The following is a 23,366-nucleotide window of genomic DNA, read 5'->3' as shown; positions in this document are numbered from 1 at the left end:
GTGAACTATATACTGATGCCTTGTTTTTCTGTTACTTAATTTGATTTTAATTTATGCATTTGATTGCCAACTGAATAGATTACATACTGGTCATTCAATTTATTATGCATTACCTAGAAGAATTGGTGCGATATGATTTTCCAAAATAAGTCAAAACCATCCATTCCTATTTGCACTGTTGATCAGATAGATTCATGTCAAGATATATTTTACAATTGCAGGGCTGAAGACATGAGTTAGTTTGGTTTCTCTAGTCAGTATAAATTATATTAGTACTTACTGGCAGTCTGCATTAAAATACACGATTTGAGGTAACGGTCAGTGTCAACATTAACCAGGTTATTATCACACATCAACAGTGAAGATGAAAAACAATTCAATCCCTCACTGGCTTGCTTATCTTTCAATAAGGAGCTTTTAGAACAGTCAGTTATGGCTTAGTGGCAGCATACTCACCTCCAGCAGAAAAGGTGAGGGGACCATCTATCCCTCAGGTAGATATAAAACTTTCCATAGTGCTATCTTGAAGATCAGGGGAATTTTCCTCTTGGTATCTAGGCCAATAATTATTCCTCAACCAGAACCAAAACACAAATTACTTGCTCACAACACCTGCTTAAGAGAGCTTAGAGTGGAGAAAGCACTCTGGAGCAGCTGGAAGTTGTTAAAGGTATTTGCATTTTATGAATTCTACTGTAGGATGCCTCTTCCTGTGGTTCAATGGATAAATGAACATTGAGCTGCGCAAACTAAAATAATCCCATTTTCCAATTCCCACTGTATGTTTCACCCTGCATCCATTTGGTGGTGACGGAAAAACAAAACCACCCAAGGCTCCTGTTTCTCTAAAACTGTCCAAGCAATCCTTTTGGACTCAAATTCCACTATTTAACAACCCTCCCAAATTCTAACATGAGACTTTTATTTTGCTCTGTAAGATTTTGTTTGTTACTTAGGGATTCTGAGGAAAAGTGGCTAAAATCCTTGCTAAATGAAACAGAATATATTTAAATAAATTCATCAATTGATTGAAGGATTTTAAACAAAGTTATAAAAATTATTATACTTCTCTATAACATTTTGTTTGAAGTTAACATCCTCCTGAAAAACTTATTTACTTTCACATATTTAAAGAGTCTCACAATTAAACACTGCTTTCAAGATTGTGCTTGTTTTAAGAGCACAAGGTCTCCATGATTTGTAGCTAAAATGGTCTTTTGGTCTAGAGCCACATTTTAAAAGATACATTACAAGACATGTTTCCAACTCCTTACAATCTGAAGCAATAACCATATTAAAATCCCATAAAAGGTGTATTAAACATTACCATATCCGATTTGCCTGGGCTAAAAATACTTAGATACTTAAATACTTAAAAAACTTAAAAAACAATTTCTAAATTAGAAAAATCAAGAATCACGCTGTTGTCCACAGACAGTTGAAGGCATCTCCCCACTTCCCAAGTAAATGAATGCTTGTACGCCACTGGTAAATCCATCTAACTTACTTAGTTGCCAGTGATGCTCATGCTGCAGAACAAAGGCTGCCTCATTTTCTTGCTTATTCTCATCTTGCTACCGAGATTGTAGTTGACAGACACCGCTAGCTGGGCCTAGAAATCTGGTCTCCAATGAGGCGTAATGCATGGCTAATGACTGAGGAGCACATCTGTGCTTTTCTCATGTGTCAGGACATGCTGTATTTGTGTTATAATTCTTCAGTACAGCTAAACACTCTTGGGTTCACAATCTTGTTGATTTTATATACATATAATTCCCAAGGAAAACTACGTTAAAAAGTTTAACATTGTAACATGAGATATACCTCCAGACATTTTGTAATAAAAAAAATACATTAGAATTACAAGATAAAAGTTTGTAGTCCTATAGTAAACAAGCAGTTCAAAATTGAAGCTTTATCTTGAAACCAAAATTCTAGGTGTCTAAAAATATTTCAGGATTTGAGATAAGTCTTAATCATTTGTAGTGAAAATAAAAAAACAGAAATGAACAAGAATGGGAACAATGCATTTACAACTTTAATAATGGTCAAGGCAGGAGTTTCTTTCCCTTATCTTTCTTCCTCCTCTTCTGGAGGCAGCAACTTCAACACAGTATGGATTACTGCTGAACCAGCAGCCTCATCTCTTTCCAGTGGCCAATCTCCAGCCAGGATAACAAGATAGCAAAGTACATAGATTTTTGTTATACATACCAACTCCTGTGTGAGTAGATATACCTCAGCCTTTCACCACTGCTACCTTCCACATCTCCCAATAATCACCTAACTCCATGATCTTGATCAATACGAAAAAGTACCACACTTAGCCATTGAACAACGGAAACTTTCATGTTAAATACAACTTCAGAGCTTGGAGACTTAGTGGTGGGGTTGAGAGGAAGTATCATCAATATAAATATAGACAGTGACACTGCTTGCTTGAATGTTGTAAAATTCTATGAGGTTGAGGACATACCTTTGTAAACACAAGGGTAAATGCACAGGCACAGGAAGAGAAGCCATTTCAGCTGATTGTTTGAATACAATGTGATTGATTTGAATGGAACAGAGCACATATGATCCCACTCAGCAGGTTACTGATAGAGACACCAGAGAATGATTATCTGGCAACAGTCCCAAGACGTTCAAAATAGGTTCAGAGCATCACAAGATATTCATATTGGACTTCCTGATGACTTGATAGGAGTCCATTTTGTATTGTGACTAAAGAAGGAAACGCTGTTGAAAGATTATACCCACTTAGTGAATAAATGGCACTAGAAGAAGAGAAACTTAAGGAAGAGACAGAGGTAATGCTGGTAGTACTGCATGATATTTTTAAAAACTTAATCATAATAAAAGCCAATACCATTAAGAAGTCGATACCTCAGCAGATCAGTGAATCTTCGAAACTGCTTAATGCAGTTCAGCAAATTTCTAACTGGTCAGGTTCTGCTGATCCTCTAGGTGGCGTGCTTGTTCAATCAGTCAAATGGCACTGACTTCTATCACTGATCATTTAATGGACTGGCCTTTCCATACCTGCCCATCACCAAGTACATTCCAAAGTCACTGCAGAGGACTTCAATGAGCACACCTTCCAACCTATTTCAGAGTATTCCATTTCTATCACCTTCAACTTAAAACAAGCAGAATCAGAATCAAGTTTAATATCACTGGCATATGTCATGAAATTTGGTGTTTTATGGCAGCAGTACATTACAATACATAATAATAAAAACTATAAATGACAATAAAAACACAAAATTAATTAAATAAGTAGCACAAAAAGAGGAAAAAAATACTGAGGTAATGTTCATGGATTCATTGTTCATTCAGAAAGGGCAGAGAAAGAGATGTTCCTGAAATGCTGAGTATATGTCTTCAGGCTCCTGTATCTCCTCCTTGATGGTAGTAATGAGAAGAGGGCATATCCTGGGTGATGGGAGACGTTAATGATGGATGCCAACTTTTTGATCCATTGCCTTTTGAAGGCAAGCTGGATGCTGGGGAGGCTAGTGCCCATGATGGAGCTGGCACAGTTTACAACTTTCTGCAGTTTTTCATGATCCTGTGCAGAGTCCCCCCCCCCCCCCCATATAGACAGTGATGCAACTAGTTAGAATGCTTTCCACAGTAAATTTGTAGAACTTTGTGAATGTCTTTGGTGACATACCAATTCTCCTCAACCCCCTAATGAAATATAGCCGCTATCATGCCTTCTTTGTAATTGCATCAATGTTAGGCCAAGGATAGATCCTCAGATATTGACACCCAAACTTGAGACAGCTCACCATTTCCCTTTCGGATCCCTTGATGAAGTCTGGTGAGTGTTTCCTCGATTTCCCTTTTCTGAAGTCCACAATCAATTCCTTGGTCTTACTGACACTGAGTGCAAGTTTGTTGCTATGACACCACTCAACCAGCTGATCTATTTCACCCATGTATGCCTCCTCATCACCACCTGAAATTCTGACAACAGTTGTGTTGCCAGCAAATTTATAGATGATGCTTGAGCAGTACAATTGTGGGTACAGAGAGGGTACAGGAGTGAGCCAAGCACACATCCTTAAGGGGTGCCAGTGTTGACAGACTCTGGGACAGAGCACAGGGTCACCAGATGCTGCAGGGATTTGCCCAGGTGTAGTTTTATTATCCATTTCAAAATGTGCATAAAAAGGCAATGAGCTCATCTGGGAGTGAAGCATCTCAGCCATTTATGAAGATAGGTTTCGCTTTGTAGGAAGTAATGACCTGCAAACTCTGCCATCCAAATCCATCTCTTAACAATCAGAATTGCTTTTTAGCCCTTAAAATAGCCTTCCATAGGTCAAACCTGGACTTCTTGTATAGTTCTGGATCACCAGTCTTGAATGCCACAGAACTAGCCCTCAGCAGACTACAAATCTCCTGGTTCATCCACAGCTTTTGGTTTGGGTATGGCTGGTATGTTTTCGAAAGCACACACTCATCTACACGTCTTAATGAAGTCGTTGACAACTGCTGCATATTTATTCAGACTTGAAGATGATTCCCTGAACATTGTCCGCTCCACCAACTCAACACAGTACTGTAAGTGCTCCTCCGCCCCCCTCGATCATACCACTTGGTGCTCACCACTGATGCTGCGGTCTTTGGTCTCTGCCTATACTCTGCGGGTAGGAGAACAGCCAGATGATCAGACTTTCCAAAGTGCAGCCAAGGGATGGTACTGCAAATGTTCTTGATGGTGGTATAACAGTGGCCTAATGGCTTCTCTAGGTGATATGTTTGTTGGAGATTTCTTCAAGCTGGCCTGGTTGAAATCTCCCACTATGACTGGGAAGGCATCAGGATGTGCAGGTTCGCACCTACTGATGGCATTGCTCATCTCCTCCAGTGCCTGCCTGACATTGGCCTGAGGTAGAATGCACACCGCTATCAGGATAATGGCGCAAAACTCCCTCGGCAGATAAAATGTTCCAGGTCAGGTGAGCAGGACCCAGAAACAACCACCATGTTTGTGCAACGCGAAGAGTTAATCATAAAGCATGATTGATCATCTTTGCCTACTATACATGTTCAAAATACGTCACACTGATCAATCCCTGTAAGGATGTTAAGATCCAAACAAAAGTGCAGATTGTGTTGAAAAATATAAAACAGCAACTGCTGAAAATGTGTACATCAGGCAGCATCTATAGAAAGGGAAATAGAGGTAATATGAGAGAGTGAGAGTGAGAGTGAGAGTGAGAGTGAGAGTGAGAGTGAGAGTGAGAGTGAGAGTGAGAGTGAGAGTGAGAGTGAGAGTGAGAGTGAGAGTGAGAGTGAGAGTGAGAGTGAGAGTGAGAGTGAGAGTGAGAGTGAGAGAGAGAGAGAGAGAGAGAGAGAGAGAGAGAGAGAGAGAGAGAGAGAGAGAGAGAGAGAGAGAATGGGTTAGTTTGAAATTGCTGGGAATGTGAGGAAAAGACATTATTCTTCTGAATCTGTTGTTGACACGAATCTGGTTGGTAAATCAGAGTTGTCCCTGACTAAAACATTAGAAAAGAAAGCAATCAAATATCAAGGGTGGAAATAAACGACAGACAGGAGTGCCAATTGGGTACAGATTACTGAATTAAATCATGATTGTTGAGTGGGAGGAAACAATTAAAAAAAAACTTGGCAATTACTGAGCAATAACAGCAGTGCTCATCTCAAGCCTGAGGAAGAATTACAAATCTGATTCATAATTTCTGAATTGGATTTTTCTCTTTTGCCAGTGAAGCTACATATTAATTTTTAATTCTTATCTATTTTCTACATTAACCCTTTATAATTCTATTGAAGCAGAAGCTCTCACATAAATAGATGTCATGCTTAATGTACCAAGCCAACCATCATATTAAAATTATCTGCCAGATCTACACAGCATGACTGATAACCCATCTCATGGATGCACCGATAAATGTGGCAAGCCTGCCTGACTAGCTCCTATGCATACTCCCACCAAATGATCTGTGAAATTACAGGAAATAAACCATGTATCATGAAGTTACTGCAAATTAAAATCACAAGGGGCTGATGGTAAGATGTTCAAGAATTCGAAGCTACATCCCGACATTCACCATAAACTAATAAGATCAATCAAACTCAAAATAAAGTCTAATGCGCTCTATTTTTAAAAGAATTACCCCCTCCACAATTTTATTTCCCCTAGAAGACAGTAATCAGTACATTTTGCCTCTGCAGGAGGATTGCCACAAATAGAACTATTGCAAAGCATGCTTTATGTCAAATAACAATCCCTTTACTGTATTTGGTGTGAATTTCAATGCAGAAGAAAGTGTGAACTAAGAATGCGACTGAACTTAAAGCCAGCACAGAGATACCTTTTCCTATGATGCTCATTAATCCCACCGTTCCTCTTGTGACTGGCTGTACTGCAATGAAAGTAGAGCATGCAGAGGGGGAGGAAAAAGAGGGTGAATGCAATTTTAAGAAAATAAAATAAAAATCAGCTTCAGGCCATCTTTTCAAAAAGACATCCATAACTGAATCAGTGATTGATTCTCCAAAGGCAACACGAATTAAAATCTGAAGACATTCACCAAACAGATCTTTATTCCAATGAAACCTCAAGGAACTCAAAAGCTGGCCTTACAAGCCTTGTGTTTCTTAAGGAGGAAAACGTACTTAATTCAAGCCCTTTGAATTAAGGGCTTGAATTAAGTTCTATAAAAGAAAGCAATTTACCATGCTGCTACACAATATATATTCTCTGCACCTCTGGTCATAGCTGTTAATTTTCACCCAACACTTCTCTGACTGTAGCCTTTCCCCCTCCTTTCTGCATTTTACTATTCCTTGGTCTGAAGCCATTAATTTCTGCTTTCCCTCCTATTTCTCCTTGCAGAGTGCAGTTACCTCAAACGCACATACATCACACATAGGAATGTAGATTACAGATAACATTTTCAGGAAATCCAGAGGGATTAAGTACCTCTATCCATTATGAAAAGGATAATGTACACATGAATCATTTATGAGTCCACATCGACCATATAAATCAAACAATCCACTAATAACTTTGCAGCACTGCTGCTCTTTTATTCACACAAAAATGTGCCTGGGTGATGCAGTACAAGAGCAAGATAGTAAAGGGAAAAATTCCGTGCTATTTGCAGCCTTTCTGCTGAAACATCACTTACAGAATATGTTCAACATGTCAGTATGCTGCAGTTAAACACTTTAGACCCGTTCATATTCAGTTAGAATTGAGATTGAAAAACAGGCTCCAACTGACTGACAGCCATGTATGGAAAATGGAAATGCAACTACAAATACCTCCAACAATGCTGCCCCCTGCTGTCAAAGCAAATAAATCTCAATATATTTACCAATTTGACTTGGGTTCAAGGAGGGAAATCACTTTTGTTCAAATTAAAAATGCAGAACAGAAAGATCAGAAATTCAGAACATTTTGGCCTGGTATTATTTTCCAGAATGGATTAACAAAAGTCAAACACAGCCTAATACACTCATTCATGCTTCAAAGAATCTTTTCCAACTATAGAACATGCACATCACCCACTGTAATGACCGTACAGTGTTGATATAGACTGTACAAGATTCAAATAGTAGGAGCCAATTGCATTAACACAACCCACTTATTTCCAAAAGAAAATTGTTTTGGACCTCATATTAAAATTTCTCATGCAAGTCAAGCTCCAGCATCACTGTTTTTAAGGCTGAAGAATATGCTATACAGGTAGTCCCCGGGTTACGTACGAGTTCCGTCTTTAAGTCAGATTTGTATGTAAGTCGGAACAAATACATCCGGTATTATTTAGCGTCAGTTAGTCAAACATTTGTCTTAGTATATAGTATATATTTTACCTTTCTATCTTTCACATGTTCCATTATTCTCACTTTATCTGTTATCCTTTAAAATTGTTCTGATCGTTGACCGACTGTAGCCTAACACTTTTCCAATGACCGATGGTGTTTCACCTCTTTCCAACCGCTTTATTATTTCCACTTTATTTTCAATCATGATCTTTTCCCATCAATGGAACAGAAACACTGCAGGCTGTGGGTCACGAGGTCCACTGGGTCCTAAGGACCACAGCACTGAATTGCCCGGGTCCTAAACTCCACCGCACTGAGACAGGCTAAATGGGACAAATGGGAGCTGTGCTGGGTTTGGGTATTTGATCCTTCACAATATTCCATATGGGAATTTAAACTGGAGGTGGCAGTGTTTTTTTTTTACGAGGTCAAGTTGCGAGCTCGACATCAACCCAGCACAGATGGTACGGGAATCACTGGACCAACATCAACCCAGCATGGGAGTGGTCTGTCACTAAATCGAACTTGGGAACCTCCGTTCTCTAGCCCAGTGCTGATCTGACTGCGCCACCAGCCGAATGGAATGGGGAGGGGGGCGGGGTCAGGGTGAATCTTACTAAGAAAAATTTAGGCCAAATACAAAGTTAAACACTCAACACAGTGTCAACGTCAACAACTTAAAATGGCGGACAGCGTCACAATCCGACTTAGAATGACAGACGGCATCGCAATCCGACTTAAGAATGGTGGATGGTGTTCTCCTTCCTTGGTTCATAAGTACGAGTTGTCCATAAGTCTGTCGTTCGTAACTCGGGGTCTACCTGTACTCTGCTAGAATCGTCTGTGACCTTCACTCATGGGAATTGAACAGTGATAACAGGATACATGACTGGGATGAATACAAGGGTAGGGCAGTTGGAAACCAAACAATTCACCAATGCAAATCTAAACACAGTGCTACCACGCCGCAAGGAAATGATATGATTTGGCGATATGAAACGATATGAGTCAGTTGCACCTTTCCTCATTCCCTGGCACGCCCACTGTTGAACTTGAATGCACACGAGGTCATTACACATGCAAAGTCATTACCCACGCGAGGTCATCAGTCGCCTAAATGCAGTGATACCCTTGTGCCAGGGATCACTGGTTGGTGTCAGGTATCCAGCCACCTCAGGTGGCCGGCGAGAAGTGCCGATGCTACTGGCTTGGAGTGCGGACAGATGGGCGGCGCCTCTATTGTTTACCACATTGAAAGTTCATGGGGAACTTGGTGCTAAAATATTTGCAGACGACCTAATCCAGGCTCAGGGTTTCATAAGTAGCAGGGCAGCTACTTCGCTGCGATCTACTGAAAGTCATCCCTCGAGCCAAACTTTTGTCAGCCGATAGATCCTACCTACCTACAAGGGGGGCAGGCTTGCGCCCTGTTGAACTCCTCGCTCGCTCAGTCGGTCGCTCTCTCCAGATTGTGACCACTGCGGCCCCGGCACGGGGACCTCCGGCCCTTACCTTGTCCTCTCACTGGTGTGTTGCAATGATTTTATATGTTCACATGAGAAAACTATGCACTGTGTTTAATATCCAAATGTTAATTAAAATGTTATGATGCTATTGACTTATAAGTGAGACATAATTGACTTATCACTATATTCATGCAAGGAAAATACACGCTGTGTTTAATATTAAATTCGTTAGATATATACTTCCTATATCAGGAAGTACAGGTGCCTACAACCTAGTGTCAAAGTACCAAGTCTCAGAAAAACTAAAAACTAGAATAGGAGACTTCCACCATGTGGCAAATTTATAAAATGTGCTAATTATGAATTTTAAAATAATGGTTCATTCCTTTAGCAAGCATTTCGAAATCCATAAAATGTATAATGAGATATAAAAATAAGCTGCTGGCTAATCAGTGCAATTTGTTTATCATTTAATGGACATACCACCCTCTGGGTATCAAGAATTCTTACTTCATTGCTTCTTTTTGCATCTCATTGGTAATTTACTGCTGGTGAACATGAGCCATCTCTTTCACTTACCCTCGAATCAGAGCCTGCTGGAGCTTTTTGCAAGCCACTAGGGTTTCTCCTGTGAACATGTGGCACATGATGACATCCGGGCAGTTGGTCATAAATGAGATAACTGCATCATGTTGGAAAGTTCCATGACGAGAAACTATGCATAATCGTTTCAGTGATGAGCAGTGGCTCAGCACCTGGAAGAATTGTGCACAGGCTGACAGGTATGGCTGTTCTAGTCTGCAGGAGAAATGAAAAGCAAACAATTAAATCTAAATCTTACAGAAGTATTCTACAGATCTATCAAGTGCTAAGTATAAAAAAAATCTACAGAGATCTACCCCACATAAAATTTCAAATGTAAAATATTTGGCTAATAATAATGAAAAATAATAAATGTGCATCTTGAGCCATCCATAGTACAGAAACGAAGTACCAACTGACTAAAGAAACCATATTGAGATTCAGAAAAATCTTACATCTCCATCAGTTACCCCAAATTAAATCTTATCCCCAATACCCAAAGTTTTAGCATCTTTGATGGAAATTCATTAGGCAACAGTACTTCAAAATTGCCTCTCCTACTTTATCATCCTGAATCCAAGAGTAAATAGCCATTGAGAATAATCGACAACTGTGTTGCATTGCCTCTGAAATAGTCTGGTAAAACTCACTGAATACCGCAAGAGCAACCTCTTGAGCAAGGAAGGGCCTTGCAGGTATACACCTGGGATTGTATCTCAGCTTCTGTCAAAATCTTCAGATGATGTTTGGAGAATTCTGGAAGGAGGATGAAACTATGCATGCCTCAGATCTTATAGACCCAGATAAAACATTCATTTTTGTGACTTTGTTTTTAAAGCACTCCTATTATCATAAAATGCTGGTTTTTATTTCAAGAAGATTTAAATACAAGAGTAAAGGCATCATATTGGCAACGTGGTAGGACTGCACATGGAACACCATATACAGGTCTGGTCGTGTTACTTGTGGAAGAATACACTTATGACAAAAAGGTATAATATATTGATTTCTGGGGATGAGAGGATTGTCCTATAAGAAGGGATTAAATAGGCAGGATCTAACCTCCACAGTTTAGACAAATAAGACGCAATGTCATTGCACTACTCAAAATTCTTAAAGGATTTGACTGGGCAGATGCATTATTTCCCATGGCTACAATATTAAAAACCAGTGATCATAATTTCAAAACATGTGGTCAGCCATTCAAGACTGAGATGAGAAGAAATTGTAACTGTTATAAATCTCTGGATTTCTTGATGCAAGTTGGCTATGGATGCTTAGTCATTAAGACAAAGATCAGCATACTTTGGATGTTAATAGAATCAAGGGGTATGGAGCTAGAATTAGAAAGTGACACTGAGGTAATTGATAAACCATCAATTTGCTGAATTACAAACCAGGTAAAAGGGGCAGAATGTCCTACAGTTATTTCTACTTTTGGTGTTACGCTGTTATACTTAAGGGGAACTTGTTCTGTTCACCTTATCAGTCCAGTTAATCTATTTCAAAACATACATGGATATGGTTTTGAAGTACTTTACTGTTAAACAGGGATCCAAAGACCATTAACCAGAGCACAGCAGAAGTATAAACATGCACAGTCATGTGAGGTGCCTCACATACAACATGCTCTGCAATAAAGGTGAATGGGATGCAATCAGAATCAGGTTTATTATCATTGACATACTTTGTGAAATTTGTTGTTTTGCAGCAGCAATACAGTGGAAAACATAAAATCACAAGTTACAAAAAAAAATAAACAGAGTAAAAGTGATGATGGATGTGACCTTAAAAGTTAGAGGGTTCTGGCTTCTGTGGAACTCTTCATTAAATCATTTCCTATAAAGAAAGACCAGAGAAGGAACAATTTTGAAACCATGCCTGCAGTTAGCCTCCTTCACTAAACAGATTCCAAATTCAAATGCCCAAATACTACAAAAACAATAAATTCCAATAACATCCCATCTACTGGAGCCTTGCTCTCCACACCTCTGGCCAAGCTTCGCCAAGCAACTACAACACAAACATTTACCCTATAAAATGGAGACCATTCAGTGGTGCCATGCCCACAATGGTAGTACAAATCCAATCCAAACAATTATTAACTTAACTGCTGCTCTCAACAATCTACAAAGGAAGTAGTTGAAAACGTGGACTCTTTGCTCCATCTGGGATCTCTCAGGATTACTAGATTCGAAATATTACCTACCTTGGTTCAAACACAGGTAAAAACATCTGAATTACAGAGGAGAGCCAAGGGAGTCACCCCTTGATATTAAGGCAGCACTGAGCCCAAGTAAAAATGAAGTCAATGTGATTGAAATCATACCGAGCATAATGAGAGATATATCAGCTATTGTTCCGTTGATGACCAGTATCCTCAGAAAGCTGCCCATTTAAGATCCAGTCTTGAAACTGGAGCACACAAATCTAGATACACTTTCAAGGAACTGCTGCAATCAACGGTAAGGTTTTAAAACAAAACCCTTTCTCCACTCTTGGATAGAGAAAAGGTTCTACGGCACAATTTTGAAAAGGACCAGTGGACCAATGTTTATTTCTCAAGCAATATCATTAAGAGATTATATAATTTTATCACATTGCTGCTTGTGATAATAGCCTGTGCACAAATTGGCTGCAATGTTTCCCACCACCACCCCCCTCAACAAAGTGTGAGTTATTGCTCTTCATTGGAACTTTATGATACACCTAAATAGATATGAAAGATATTACACAAATGCAAGTATTCCCTGTTGGAGAGTCACCTACTCACCTCAGAATATCAATGTACAATTTCCCAGAGACTATAATTTCTTCCTCATAACATGAGGAGTGGATATTTCATGAAGCAAGGTCTGCATAAATTCATGCTTAACACATAATATTTGTTTATGCCCCCTAGGTTACTGAAAAGCAACTTAACTCAAACAAGTTAAATCATTCCCTCTTTATGTTCACAGGCTTTGCTGTCATCAAGTCCACTGGCCACCTGACAGGAGGTTGGGGGAGCAGTCGGGATCAATGCTGCTCCTATTGACCAGTTTAATTAAACTTGGATTATCATCACAATGGCAGCAACAGCAAGTTAGAGACTGAATATACAGTGGCAAGTGACTCCTTACCCAAACTCACCATAGCCTCCCTGTCATCTAAAAGTAAACCTGTTTGAATTATCATAGCACCAACAGCTCAGGAAACTTGCAAATCAACATTCACTACGTCCACCACTATTACACAGTAGCTGCTTATGCTCCATTTACAAATTTCAATGCAACTTACAGCTTCTTTGAAAGTACATTTCAAACCTAGCTCCTCAACTATCCTGAAATATAGGGCTCCAAGAGATGCAAGTGATACTTTTCAAATTGGCTATCGGAACTGCTGGCAGTTTCTTCACTGCAAATGAGTTAAAATTTCAGAATTACCTACCCAACTGTACTACAAAAAGACTTCACTACACACTCTGTAATAGTTCAAGAAAATGGATAATCATTCTGCCCAGGGAAATTAAAGAATAAAAATTAACATTGGCTTTGACAAGACTCACATATGCAAATAGGTATTATGAAACTAGATTTCTTCCAATGTTCTCACACCAACATTGACTCTTCCAGATATTCCCAGGGCATGTATATCCACTTCTGCTGCCCAAATGTTCACCTGAACTCTCCTATATAACCTTCCCACGTAGTAGTAAACATCATTTCATCTTGTCTCTGGCATCATGGTTGGCATAGATAGTGTTGTTGAAGGGTCTGTGCCTGTGTTGTACGTTCTCCAATTTCCTTGATACAGCTAGCGCAATGATAACCTTACGAGTAGTTCAGATACAAACATCTTCATAACAACACTTACAGTATACCTGATCACACTGTGTGATTCTGGTTTTCCAAAAGCTATTATTTTCATTATCATTGACTCCAATGCTCAAATTAAGTCACAGTACTAGCAGCTTTTCTCCAAGTCCTTTCTTCCCTTACTTACAATTCATTTATTTCATTACCGATTGCAGCTACTTTTTAAGAACACACCTCAAATCTGACTTAATCTGTTGTCATTGTGCTATGCATCCTGGGTTTTAAACTAAGCGAATTGTACACAATCTGAACATTGGAACGACCGAGAAAGGTACAGAAAAAAATAGATTAGAAAGAGACTTACATAATTACAAGAAAAAAAACGAAGCCCACAATGACACTGATAACCAAACTCTGAAAACTGTGAAGGATTAGTACGTTGAACACAGTGGAGACCTGAAACAGTAAGAGGATTTTCTTCTCACTCTTCTCCTTGGAACATCACAGAGCAGCTTGTATTTTGCAATGCAAAATCTACTGTTTTCAAATAGAGTCACAGATCACTACGGCATAGAAACAGGCCCTTTGGCCTATCTAGTCTGTGCTGACCTACTATTCTGCCTAATCCCATCGACCTGCACCTGGACCATAGCCTTCAATACCCTTCCCATCCATGTAACTATCCAACTTTCTTTTAAACGTTGAAATCAAGCACACTTCCACTGGCAGCTTGTTCCACACTCTCACTACCATCTAAGTGAAGCTCATGGTCCTCAAATATTTCACCTTTCACCTTTAACCTATGACCTCTAGTTCTTGTCTCATCCAACCTCAGTGGAAAAAGCCAGCTTGCATTTACCCTACCTATACCCCTTATAATTTTGTATAGCTCTATCGTATTGTTAGGACCATATCTATCTCTGACACCACTATGAAGGAATTATAGATTTGTATTCCCAGATCCCTCTGCTTTTCCATGATCCACAGTGCCCTATCATTCACTGTGGAAATTCTACCCTGGTTTTTCTTCCCAAAGTGCAACACTTCACATTTGTCTACATTAAATTTCATCTTCCCATTTTTTCAGATGGAAAAATCCAGATCCCACTGCAAGCTTTGATAGCCTTCTTTTCTGTCCACTAAGGCCTTATCTTGATGTTAACGGCAAATCTGCTGATCCAGTTTACCAATTTATCATCCAGATCATTGACATAGATGACAAACAACAATGGTCCCTGCAGCACATCACTAGTAACAGCCCACCTGTCACAACCAACCCACTATCTGTTTTGGCACTCTGGTTCCCATACTCCTGCGACCCTAACTGATCACTCCCCCCACCCCCAGTACAGCACGAGCAAACCTTCTTGCAAGGATACTAGTCCCCCTCTGGTTTAGGTGTAAATTACCCCGCTGTACAGGACCCAACTTCCTGAAACAGAGCCCAATTAATTCTAAAATCTGAAGCCCTCTCTCCTGCACCATCTCCTTAACTGCATATTAGCTAGTATAATTTTCCTATTTCTGGCCTCACTAGCAAATGGCATGGGTACCAATACTGAAATCACAACCCTGGAGGTCTTGTCCTTTACCTTAGCAACTGACTCCTTGAACTAACTTGGCAGGACCTTGTCAACCTTCATACCTTTGTCATCAATATCAACGTGGACTATGACCTCTGCTCACCCTCCTACTTAAACACTCTGTGGACTCAATCTGTGATGTCCCTAACTCTGTCACCTGGGAAGAAACATAGCATCTAGGATTCTCATTTTCATCCATAGAACCTCATGTCTGCTCCCCTAACCATTGAGTCCCCTCTCTCACCCCTACCCCATTCCCTTTTAAGCCACAGAGCCAGACTCCTAACCATTGTGGCTTTCCTACGTTAGGTCATCTCACCTCCAAACAGTATACAAAGCAGTATGCTTGTTATTGAGGGGAACAGCCACAGAGGTACCCTGCATTGGCTGCCACCCTTTTTCCTCTCCTGACAATCATCTGTGTCCTGTGCCTTAGATGTCACTGTCTCCCTGTATCACCTATCAACCCTTCACCTTTCCAAATGATTCTTGTTCATCCAGTTCCAGATCCAATTCCTTTACCCAGCCTGTAAGACTCTGCTGCTGCATGCACGTCATGCAGGTGTAGTCATCGGGGTTACCAGAGGTCTCCCTTCTTCCCCACATCCCACAAGAGGAGCATTCCACTATCCAGCTTGGCATTCCCACACTGCTCTAATTGTGCAATGAGAATGAAAGGAACTTGCCTGAAATCTATTTACAGCCTCCTGAGCTTCTAGGAGCCAAAGCCTCAACTCCCCACACTAACACTGACCCACTCCAACAATGGCCTCTCTGCTTAAACCTATCTTCTCTTTATTGGCCCTTGCCAGGTGCCTAATTACACTGTAATCTGTAATGTGCAGAATGTCTCGAATGTCCCTGCTTGCTTCTGCTTAAGTCTGTTATTCAACACAAGATATAATGCTGGATAGAAAACACCTATTACGATTGGGTGTCTCATACACACAAACACAAAAATCATAATTATCTTAACCTTCAAAGAAACCAATCTAAGATGATCTCTTTCTTTCTCTCCCTACTATAACTGGCTACTTCTCCTCCTACATCATCCCGTTGGTATACAGTATTTCATATAACAGTGTAACCCAACTGTCCACATTCCCTTTGATGCAGTGAACGGCACCATGAGTATCAGTTTACAAGTATTTTAATTAAAAAGCTGGACCAGCTGAAACTGGATCCAGGCCACTATCTGGAATCACCAGCTGCCTGCCCACACTTACCTGGTCCAGATGTGGTGCACCAAGCAAACTCAGCCTCTGCACCTGAAAGGTGAGCAGCGTGGCACAGCAAGATCTCAGGATTTATAGCCAGGGCTCAAACATTCTCCCTCCCTGCACTCCAAAATTAACCTAGATCAGCCTTTCACGGAAGTAAAAGATAGGTGGAATATTATCTGAAATCAAATGACTATGACATGCAGAATATTTTTAAAACTTTAAAATTGCTGTGAATAATTAAAAGTAATATTAAATGCATATTAAGCCAGTATGAAATAATTAAAAATTAAGTTGAAATGAAAACAAATTTTAAAAAAAACTTACTGTTGTCCTCCTAATCTGTGGTCTAGAAATCTCTTTTCCAGTGAATAGGGACTGACAAGAGGTTAGGTGTGACAGGTTCAGGGTCGGAGAGGCTGCTTCCCCAGCTTTGTTAATCCCGTGCCTGTCAGAACCCTGAATCTGTAGCAGTTGGTTTCCGTGATAGCAATTGGGACTGCTGTCAACAGCTTGAATGATTAAACCCATAATTTTCTCTCCCACCTGCACACCCAACCCCCCCCCCCCATCCCTGTAATATGATAACAGTGCTTCCAGAATTTTCTTACTGATAGATCAGGTACAAGCAATGGATAGACATGCAAAGACAGCATTTAAATTTCTGTTTGTAAACTTAATTGAATCACTGAGAGGAGAGAAATGCAAGGCCCAGGAGTACTTAAAAAAGGGAAAACAACAGGGTCAACAAAGAATGGAGAGAGGCATTTTAGGGGCAATATAATGTATAGTGGTGGTTGTTAATGGAAGAGCACTTAGTAAACTGTAACTAAAGAATTATCAAAAAAAAATCTATCTCACTCCTTCAGAGAGGGAGAAAGAATATGTGGGTGGGGTGGTTGTGTGGAGAAAATGAGGAAGCAATGACATAACTAAGAAAAGGAAAAATCTTGAGGATGACTAGAGGGAAAGTGATCAGAATGTGGCAAAGAGAAACCACATTCTGACAAAGACAAGACTGAAACACAACCTAAATGGGGAGAGATTGCAGAAAACGGGCCTTTGGCAATGCTTTCTTCTGCCAGGGAGGAAACAGAAAAATAGCAACACATAACAAACAAAACAGACTCTTGCATTATATAAATTAATAAAGCATGCAGCAGTAGCAGTAAGGCTACAACCACCTGGTCAGTTAGTTAATAATTTGTGGCAATTAAAACCTACAGATTGTGATGCAAAATTCCCCATAGCCACAACTCTAGTCTGATCACATAAACATTATTTAAATGTGCAGTATAACTTATGTTAATTGGACAGAAGATGAATAAGCATTTATTGGGACAAAAATATTACTCCTGGGGGTCCAAGTATGTGAAGTAAAATTAACCTTCAAAATTGAACTCAGCAGCACTGAACAAAACTGCTCAAGAGCAGAACAGTTAAGACGCAGTAGAAAAAAAAGTAACTCCCCCTTTGATTGCAGTCATATCATTTTCCATTCTTTTAACATAAACAGAACATGCCACAAAAATTAGATACGGCTGATGAATAGTTTTGAATGCGACCAACATGCAAGGAAGACCAAGACATAACGTGTCAAACAATGAATGTAATACATGGGTAGTAACAATAGTTTTACATCTAATTTTCCTTCACCCAAATTTTTGACTGAACATGTGTACTGCTGACAGCTAAGGAAGCTTCTGACCTGACCAAAAGATGAACTGGCTTTTTGAAATGATTCATAGGAATGCCTGGGCATTTGGCTACTTGCGGCCTGTTTAGAATTGCTGTAAGCAATTAGTTCACTGATATCTTTTTACGAAAACATAAATATATTCAGCTTTAATGAAATCACCTCCTTTCCCCATAAATTTAAATTCAAATTTAATTTCTTCAGCCACTATAGAAAAGATTTGAACCTAGTTTCTCCAGATTAATCCAAACCTCTGGATCACAAAACCACTATCGTAATGACAACACAATTATACTTTTTATTTACCACAGTGCTACATGTGGGACTTTCCATGCATTTTACTGCCACACTTGTCAATGCAGAAAACAACTTAAAATCACAGGCCCTAATATCTTTGCAGCAACTCTAGTATTTAGTAACAATTGTTATGAAAATGGGAGCTCTCCTTTTCATACGAAGGATTACAAATTATTTAACAATAAGATATAAAATCCACCCATCATTTCTGTAGTACATCTCCAAATCAGATTTCTGTAAATACGCTGTATATGCTCACCTCAAGTCCTTCAACTGTTTGCAGTGTTTCAACATTTCACACAAGGCTGGCATGTAGGCAACATTCCCCAAGAGACCAAGATTTGCTAGAGACAGCGTCTGCAGCTGCTGACACTTCAATCCTATGGTGATCAGACCTGACCCAGTGACAATGCCAGGAAGCTGAGCTAAAGTTAGAATGCGCAAGTACTGCAATTTTCCAATGAGCATCAATTCTTCATCTCGAATTCGCTGGGCTCGCTCACAGGGTGGTTGCATATTCCTAATGGCAGGCTCATTGCGAGGCACATTAGAGGAAAAACTGGACCCAATCAGTTCAAGCTCTTCTAAAAAGGCAAGGTTTTCTACCAAAGTTCCAAAAACAGTTGAAGGTACATTCAGTAACTGCTGCTCCTGAATATTCTTTGGATAGGTCGGAATGCCAATTCGAACCTTCTTCCCCAGACCCCGCCGCACTGACTGTGTACCCAGAGCAGACACTGTGTGATTTGGCAGCTTGTCAACATTTTTGGCACTTTGCACAATGCAGCACACAGGGAGTGATAATGAACGCAACTGTTTCAATCTCGCTAACAGCAGGCACAAGTGTTTACCTGACCCCTCGGGGCTGTGGTGGTGAGCTGCAGAAAGATTCAGGTGCTTCAGGTTAGGACAACAGTTTACCAGTGCTTCCACCACATCAAAATCAATATCATCTTTGGCCTTGCGAAAGACAGAACAGTCTGACAGTAAGCAGTGGACACAGCCACTGAGATTCAAACTAACCAATGACTGAACATTTTTGCCACCATTAATTATTTGATGGCTCAGCTGGCAGCCAGAGAGTATGCAGTGGCTGAAGTTTAAATACACTGGGTTACTCAAGGTAATGGTATGCAGAAGTGAGGAGTGCAGAAGTGACGACCCATTCAACCAAGAACGAGGGAGTTGCAACGCTTCCAGACTGAAGTTTTTGGTCATGCAATCTAGGAAATTCCGCGTGGAGCATCCAGTGTCAACAAATATCCCAGGGACAGACAGGATAAAGGCATGCAGATTCTCAGGAGTCCGAATGCTCAGGACCGACAGGTAAAACCTCCCAACTTCTTGGTTAACGTAGCCTGGCGATAACCTTGCATAGAATACCTTCAGGTTTTGATAGTGGGGGATGTTGCTTTGTCCAACCATCAGCTGGCCCGAGAGCATTTCACCTTCCCGAGTCCGGTCAGGGATTTCAAAGTAAAGCAACAGCCGCTCCAAATTGGTACAACAGGGGACAATGCCGTAGGAAGGGGTGAACAACGTCTGCTTGAGCTCAGTCACTTTGCCAAGAGTTGCCTTACATTCACTGCTAAGCTGGCCAACATCAAATCCTTTGTTGACATCTAAAGCAAGCGAGCGGAGATTCCGTAGTACAGAGAGCATCCTAGAGAGTCGCAGCGATGTCATGGGGCATCCCGTCAGATCAAGTTTCAGGATGTTTTTGCACTTTGCCACCAGATCGATGGTTGAGCCAGACAACCAATAGCAGCCACTCAGTTTTAACAACTGAATGTTACTGGCAATTTCTTTCAGTAGTGAGGTCACCTTTGCATCATTTTCCTAGGAAAGAAAAGTAAGAGTTTAGTTTAATACTGTGCTACTAAAACAAGAAATATTTTAAGAAGAAACTCATCTATTACAAAAATCACTATTTCCTTATGGGTCAAGGTAACACTTTGTCAACTTGTTTATTGTCTGTGTTGTGTTCCAAACTTCTGCATTCATTTTATCTTAACTACCTCACAAATGAAACTCCTCAGCCATCAAAAAAAAACTTGCCAATAGCTGAAAACTTGTCAACTTCGTTCAAAGATCATTTATTCTAACAAAGGTTTGTAATTGTATCCAGAAAATCCAAGTTCAGAGCATGGATTATAGTTCAAGCCACTATTGAAAGCACTGCATCTTTGGGTTAGGGAGTAGAAACACAAATAATGGATAAAGAATATTATTTGCATGCCCTGTCAAACAAACAAATGAATTAAAAGCAAGTTTAGGAACACTTAGCCTCTTTAGCCTGCAATGCCATTCAGTAAGATTACAGCTAATTCTGTGTGCTTCTCTGGTTGGCAATCAGTGGTCAGCTGGGTTCGCAATTGTTGATGATATGCATTAATGATCTGGAGGAGGAGACCAATTATAGTGTATCTAAGTTTGCTGATGACACTTAATTGAGTGGAAAAGCAAACTGAGCAGAGTATATGGAGAGTCTGCAGAGAGATATAGATAGGGTAGGTGAGTGGGCAAGGGTCTGGCAGATGGAGTACAATGTTGGTAAATGCGAGGTCATCCACTTTGGAAGGAAACATGGAAGATCAGATTATCATTTAAATGGTAAGAGACTGCAGCGTGCTCCTGTGCAGGACTTGGGAGTGCTTGTGCATGAATCACAAAAGGTTAGTTTGCAGGTGCAGCAGGCTATCAAGAAGGCAAATGGAATGTTGGCCTTTAGTGCTAAAGGGATTGAATTTAAGAGAGGGTAGGTTATGCTACAACTGTACAGGGTACTGGTGAGACTGCATCTGGAGTATCACGTGCAGATCTGATCTCCTTACTTGAGGAAGAATATACTGGCTTTGGAGGTGATGAAGAGGAGGTTCACCAGGTTAATTCCAGAGATGAGCGGGTTAGACTATGAGTAACCTGGGACAGTACTCACTGGAATTCAGAAGGATGAGAGAAGATCTTATAGAAATATATAAAACTATGAAAGGGATAGATAGAGGCAGGAAAGTTGTTTCCACTGGTAGGTGAGATTGGAACTAGGGGATATAGTCTCAAGATTCAGGGGAGTAAATCTAGGACAGAGATGAGAAGGAACTTCTTTTCCCAAAGAGTGTTGAATCTGTGGAATTTTCTGCCCAATAAAGCAGTGGAGGCTACCTCAGTACATATATTTAAGATGTTAGATAGATTTTGCATAGGGGGATTAAGGGTTATGGGGAAAAGGCACATAGGTGGAGGTGAGTCCATGGTCAGATCAGCCAAGATCCTACTGAATGGCGGAGCAGGCTCGACGGGCCAGATCATTTACTCCTGCTCTCTTTTCTTATGTAAACTCAACTGTTAATTCCTATCAACCCACAATAAGCTCTTGTTAATAAGGGATCTATCTGCCTGTTCTTTAAAAATACTCACTGCTGCCAATGCCTTTGAGGGACAAAATAAAAAGCTCTTGACATCAGCACCTCAGAGAATTTATCCTAGGCCAAAACACTTAATGCAATCATGAAGATGGCACGCCAGCAGCTCTATCTCATTACGTATTTGAGGAGATTGGGTATGTCACCACTCTTGCAAACTTCTACAGGTGTATGATGGAGCACAGTCTGACTGGTTGCATCACATGTTCCAATGCACTGAATTACAAGAGGCTCCATCACAGATACAAACCTTCCGCCATCAAGGACATCTTCAAGAGGCAGTGCCTCAAGACGGCAATATCCATCACTGGAGACCTTCACCAACTGAGCAATGCCCCCCCCCCATGTTCCTACCATTAGGTAGGTGGTATAAGAGCCTAAAGACCCACATGCATTTACTTAGGAACAGCTTCTTCCCCTCTGCCATCAGATTTCTAAATAGTCCGTAAACTGATGAACATTACCTTCTTACTTCTCTTCTTTTTCATTTATCTTGCAATTTATTGTAATTAAGAAAATGAATCTCAGGCTTGTAAATGGTGACATACATGTATTTTGATAATAAATTTACTTTGAACTTTAATATTTATCTTTGCAAAAAAATACACTCAATCTGTCTTAAATGGCAACCTCTTATTTTTAAACAGAGACACCTAGTTTCAGATTCTACCATAACAGAAATATCTTTTTCAATTCTCCTCACCTAAACTGCTTAGGATCTTAAATATTTCAATCAATTCCCTCAATTTTGCTCCCCAGCCCCAATACTCATTCTTCTAAATTCAAGCAGATTCAGGCTTGGATTGTCCGATGTTTCCTCATTACACAAGGATAAGGAGGATTCAGACATTGAATCCCAGCAGATTAATTTTGGTTTAAGGCCCACACATAGACACAGATGCAACAGAACACATACTTAGTGACGTGTGCACAGTTGTTCATCCCTGTAAGATGGCAACTGAATTTTATGAAGCTTTCCCACAAATATAGTCTACAAAGACAACTGAAAATATAACTTTCAATGCCATATTCTAGGATTCATTGCAAATAGTTATTCATTCTGACAAAATTCAAAAGCACCAATAATACCACTTCCTTCACCATTTTCCAGGCTTGCAAAGGTCACAAACAATATGTAATCATTATCTTTGCCTGCACCATTTCACAGCCATTGGCAAATACAATAATACAAAATACAGTAACAAACACTGGGATAACAGAGGGTATTTGATATTCACATTTTTGATGATTAACTTTGAATAAATGGAACTATTGCAAGAGATCTATCCAGTTAAACAGAATAGACAAAATCCTCCGTTCCTGCACTAAGTAAGAAAGCAACAGAATAGAATTGGTGTTACTACATAAATGTTAGTTCTCAATGTTAATCTTCAAGTTCATATTAACAAGATCACTTTCAAGCCTCTGATCTTGGTAGAATAGATAGCCAGCATGTTTCGTTAAGATTGGAAGTGATGAGTGGATAGACAATGA

General features: G+C 40.0%; 1 protein-coding gene across 2 annotated transcripts in view; it reads right to left on the bottom strand.

Moving 5' to 3' along the window:
• Window positions 1–23,366, bottom strand: part of fbxl18 (F-box and leucine-rich repeat protein 18) — a 61,010-nt gene that overhangs the window by 13,018 nt on the left and 24,626 nt on the right. The window contains exons 2-4 of one of the 2 annotated variants that reach the window (XM_059979523.1): window positions 18,710–20,289; window positions 11,645–11,696; window positions 9,935–10,073 (exon numbers count right to left, since the gene is read on the bottom strand). In XM_059979523.1, coding sequence (XP_059835506.1) covers window positions 11,690–11,696; window positions 18,710–20,289 — 1,587 coding nt within the window. In that variant the 3' untranslated portion in view covers window positions 9,935–10,073; window positions 11,645–11,689. Of the gene's footprint in view, window positions 1–9,854; window positions 10,074–11,644; window positions 11,697–18,709; window positions 20,290–23,366 lie in introns of those variants that run through there. The other variant, XM_059979522.1, reaches the window with a different exon arrangement.

Source organism: Hypanus sabinus, chromosome 9 (genome assembly GCF_030144855.1).
Source record: "Hypanus sabinus isolate sHypSab1 chromosome 9, sHypSab1.hap1, whole genome shotgun sequence".
NCBI classification, from domain to species: Eukaryota; Metazoa; Chordata; class Chondrichthyes; order Myliobatiformes; family Dasyatidae; genus Hypanus; species Hypanus sabinus.
The sequence above is the reverse complement of the archived record's forward strand: the minus strand, read 5'-3'. Positions and strand labels throughout refer to the sequence as shown.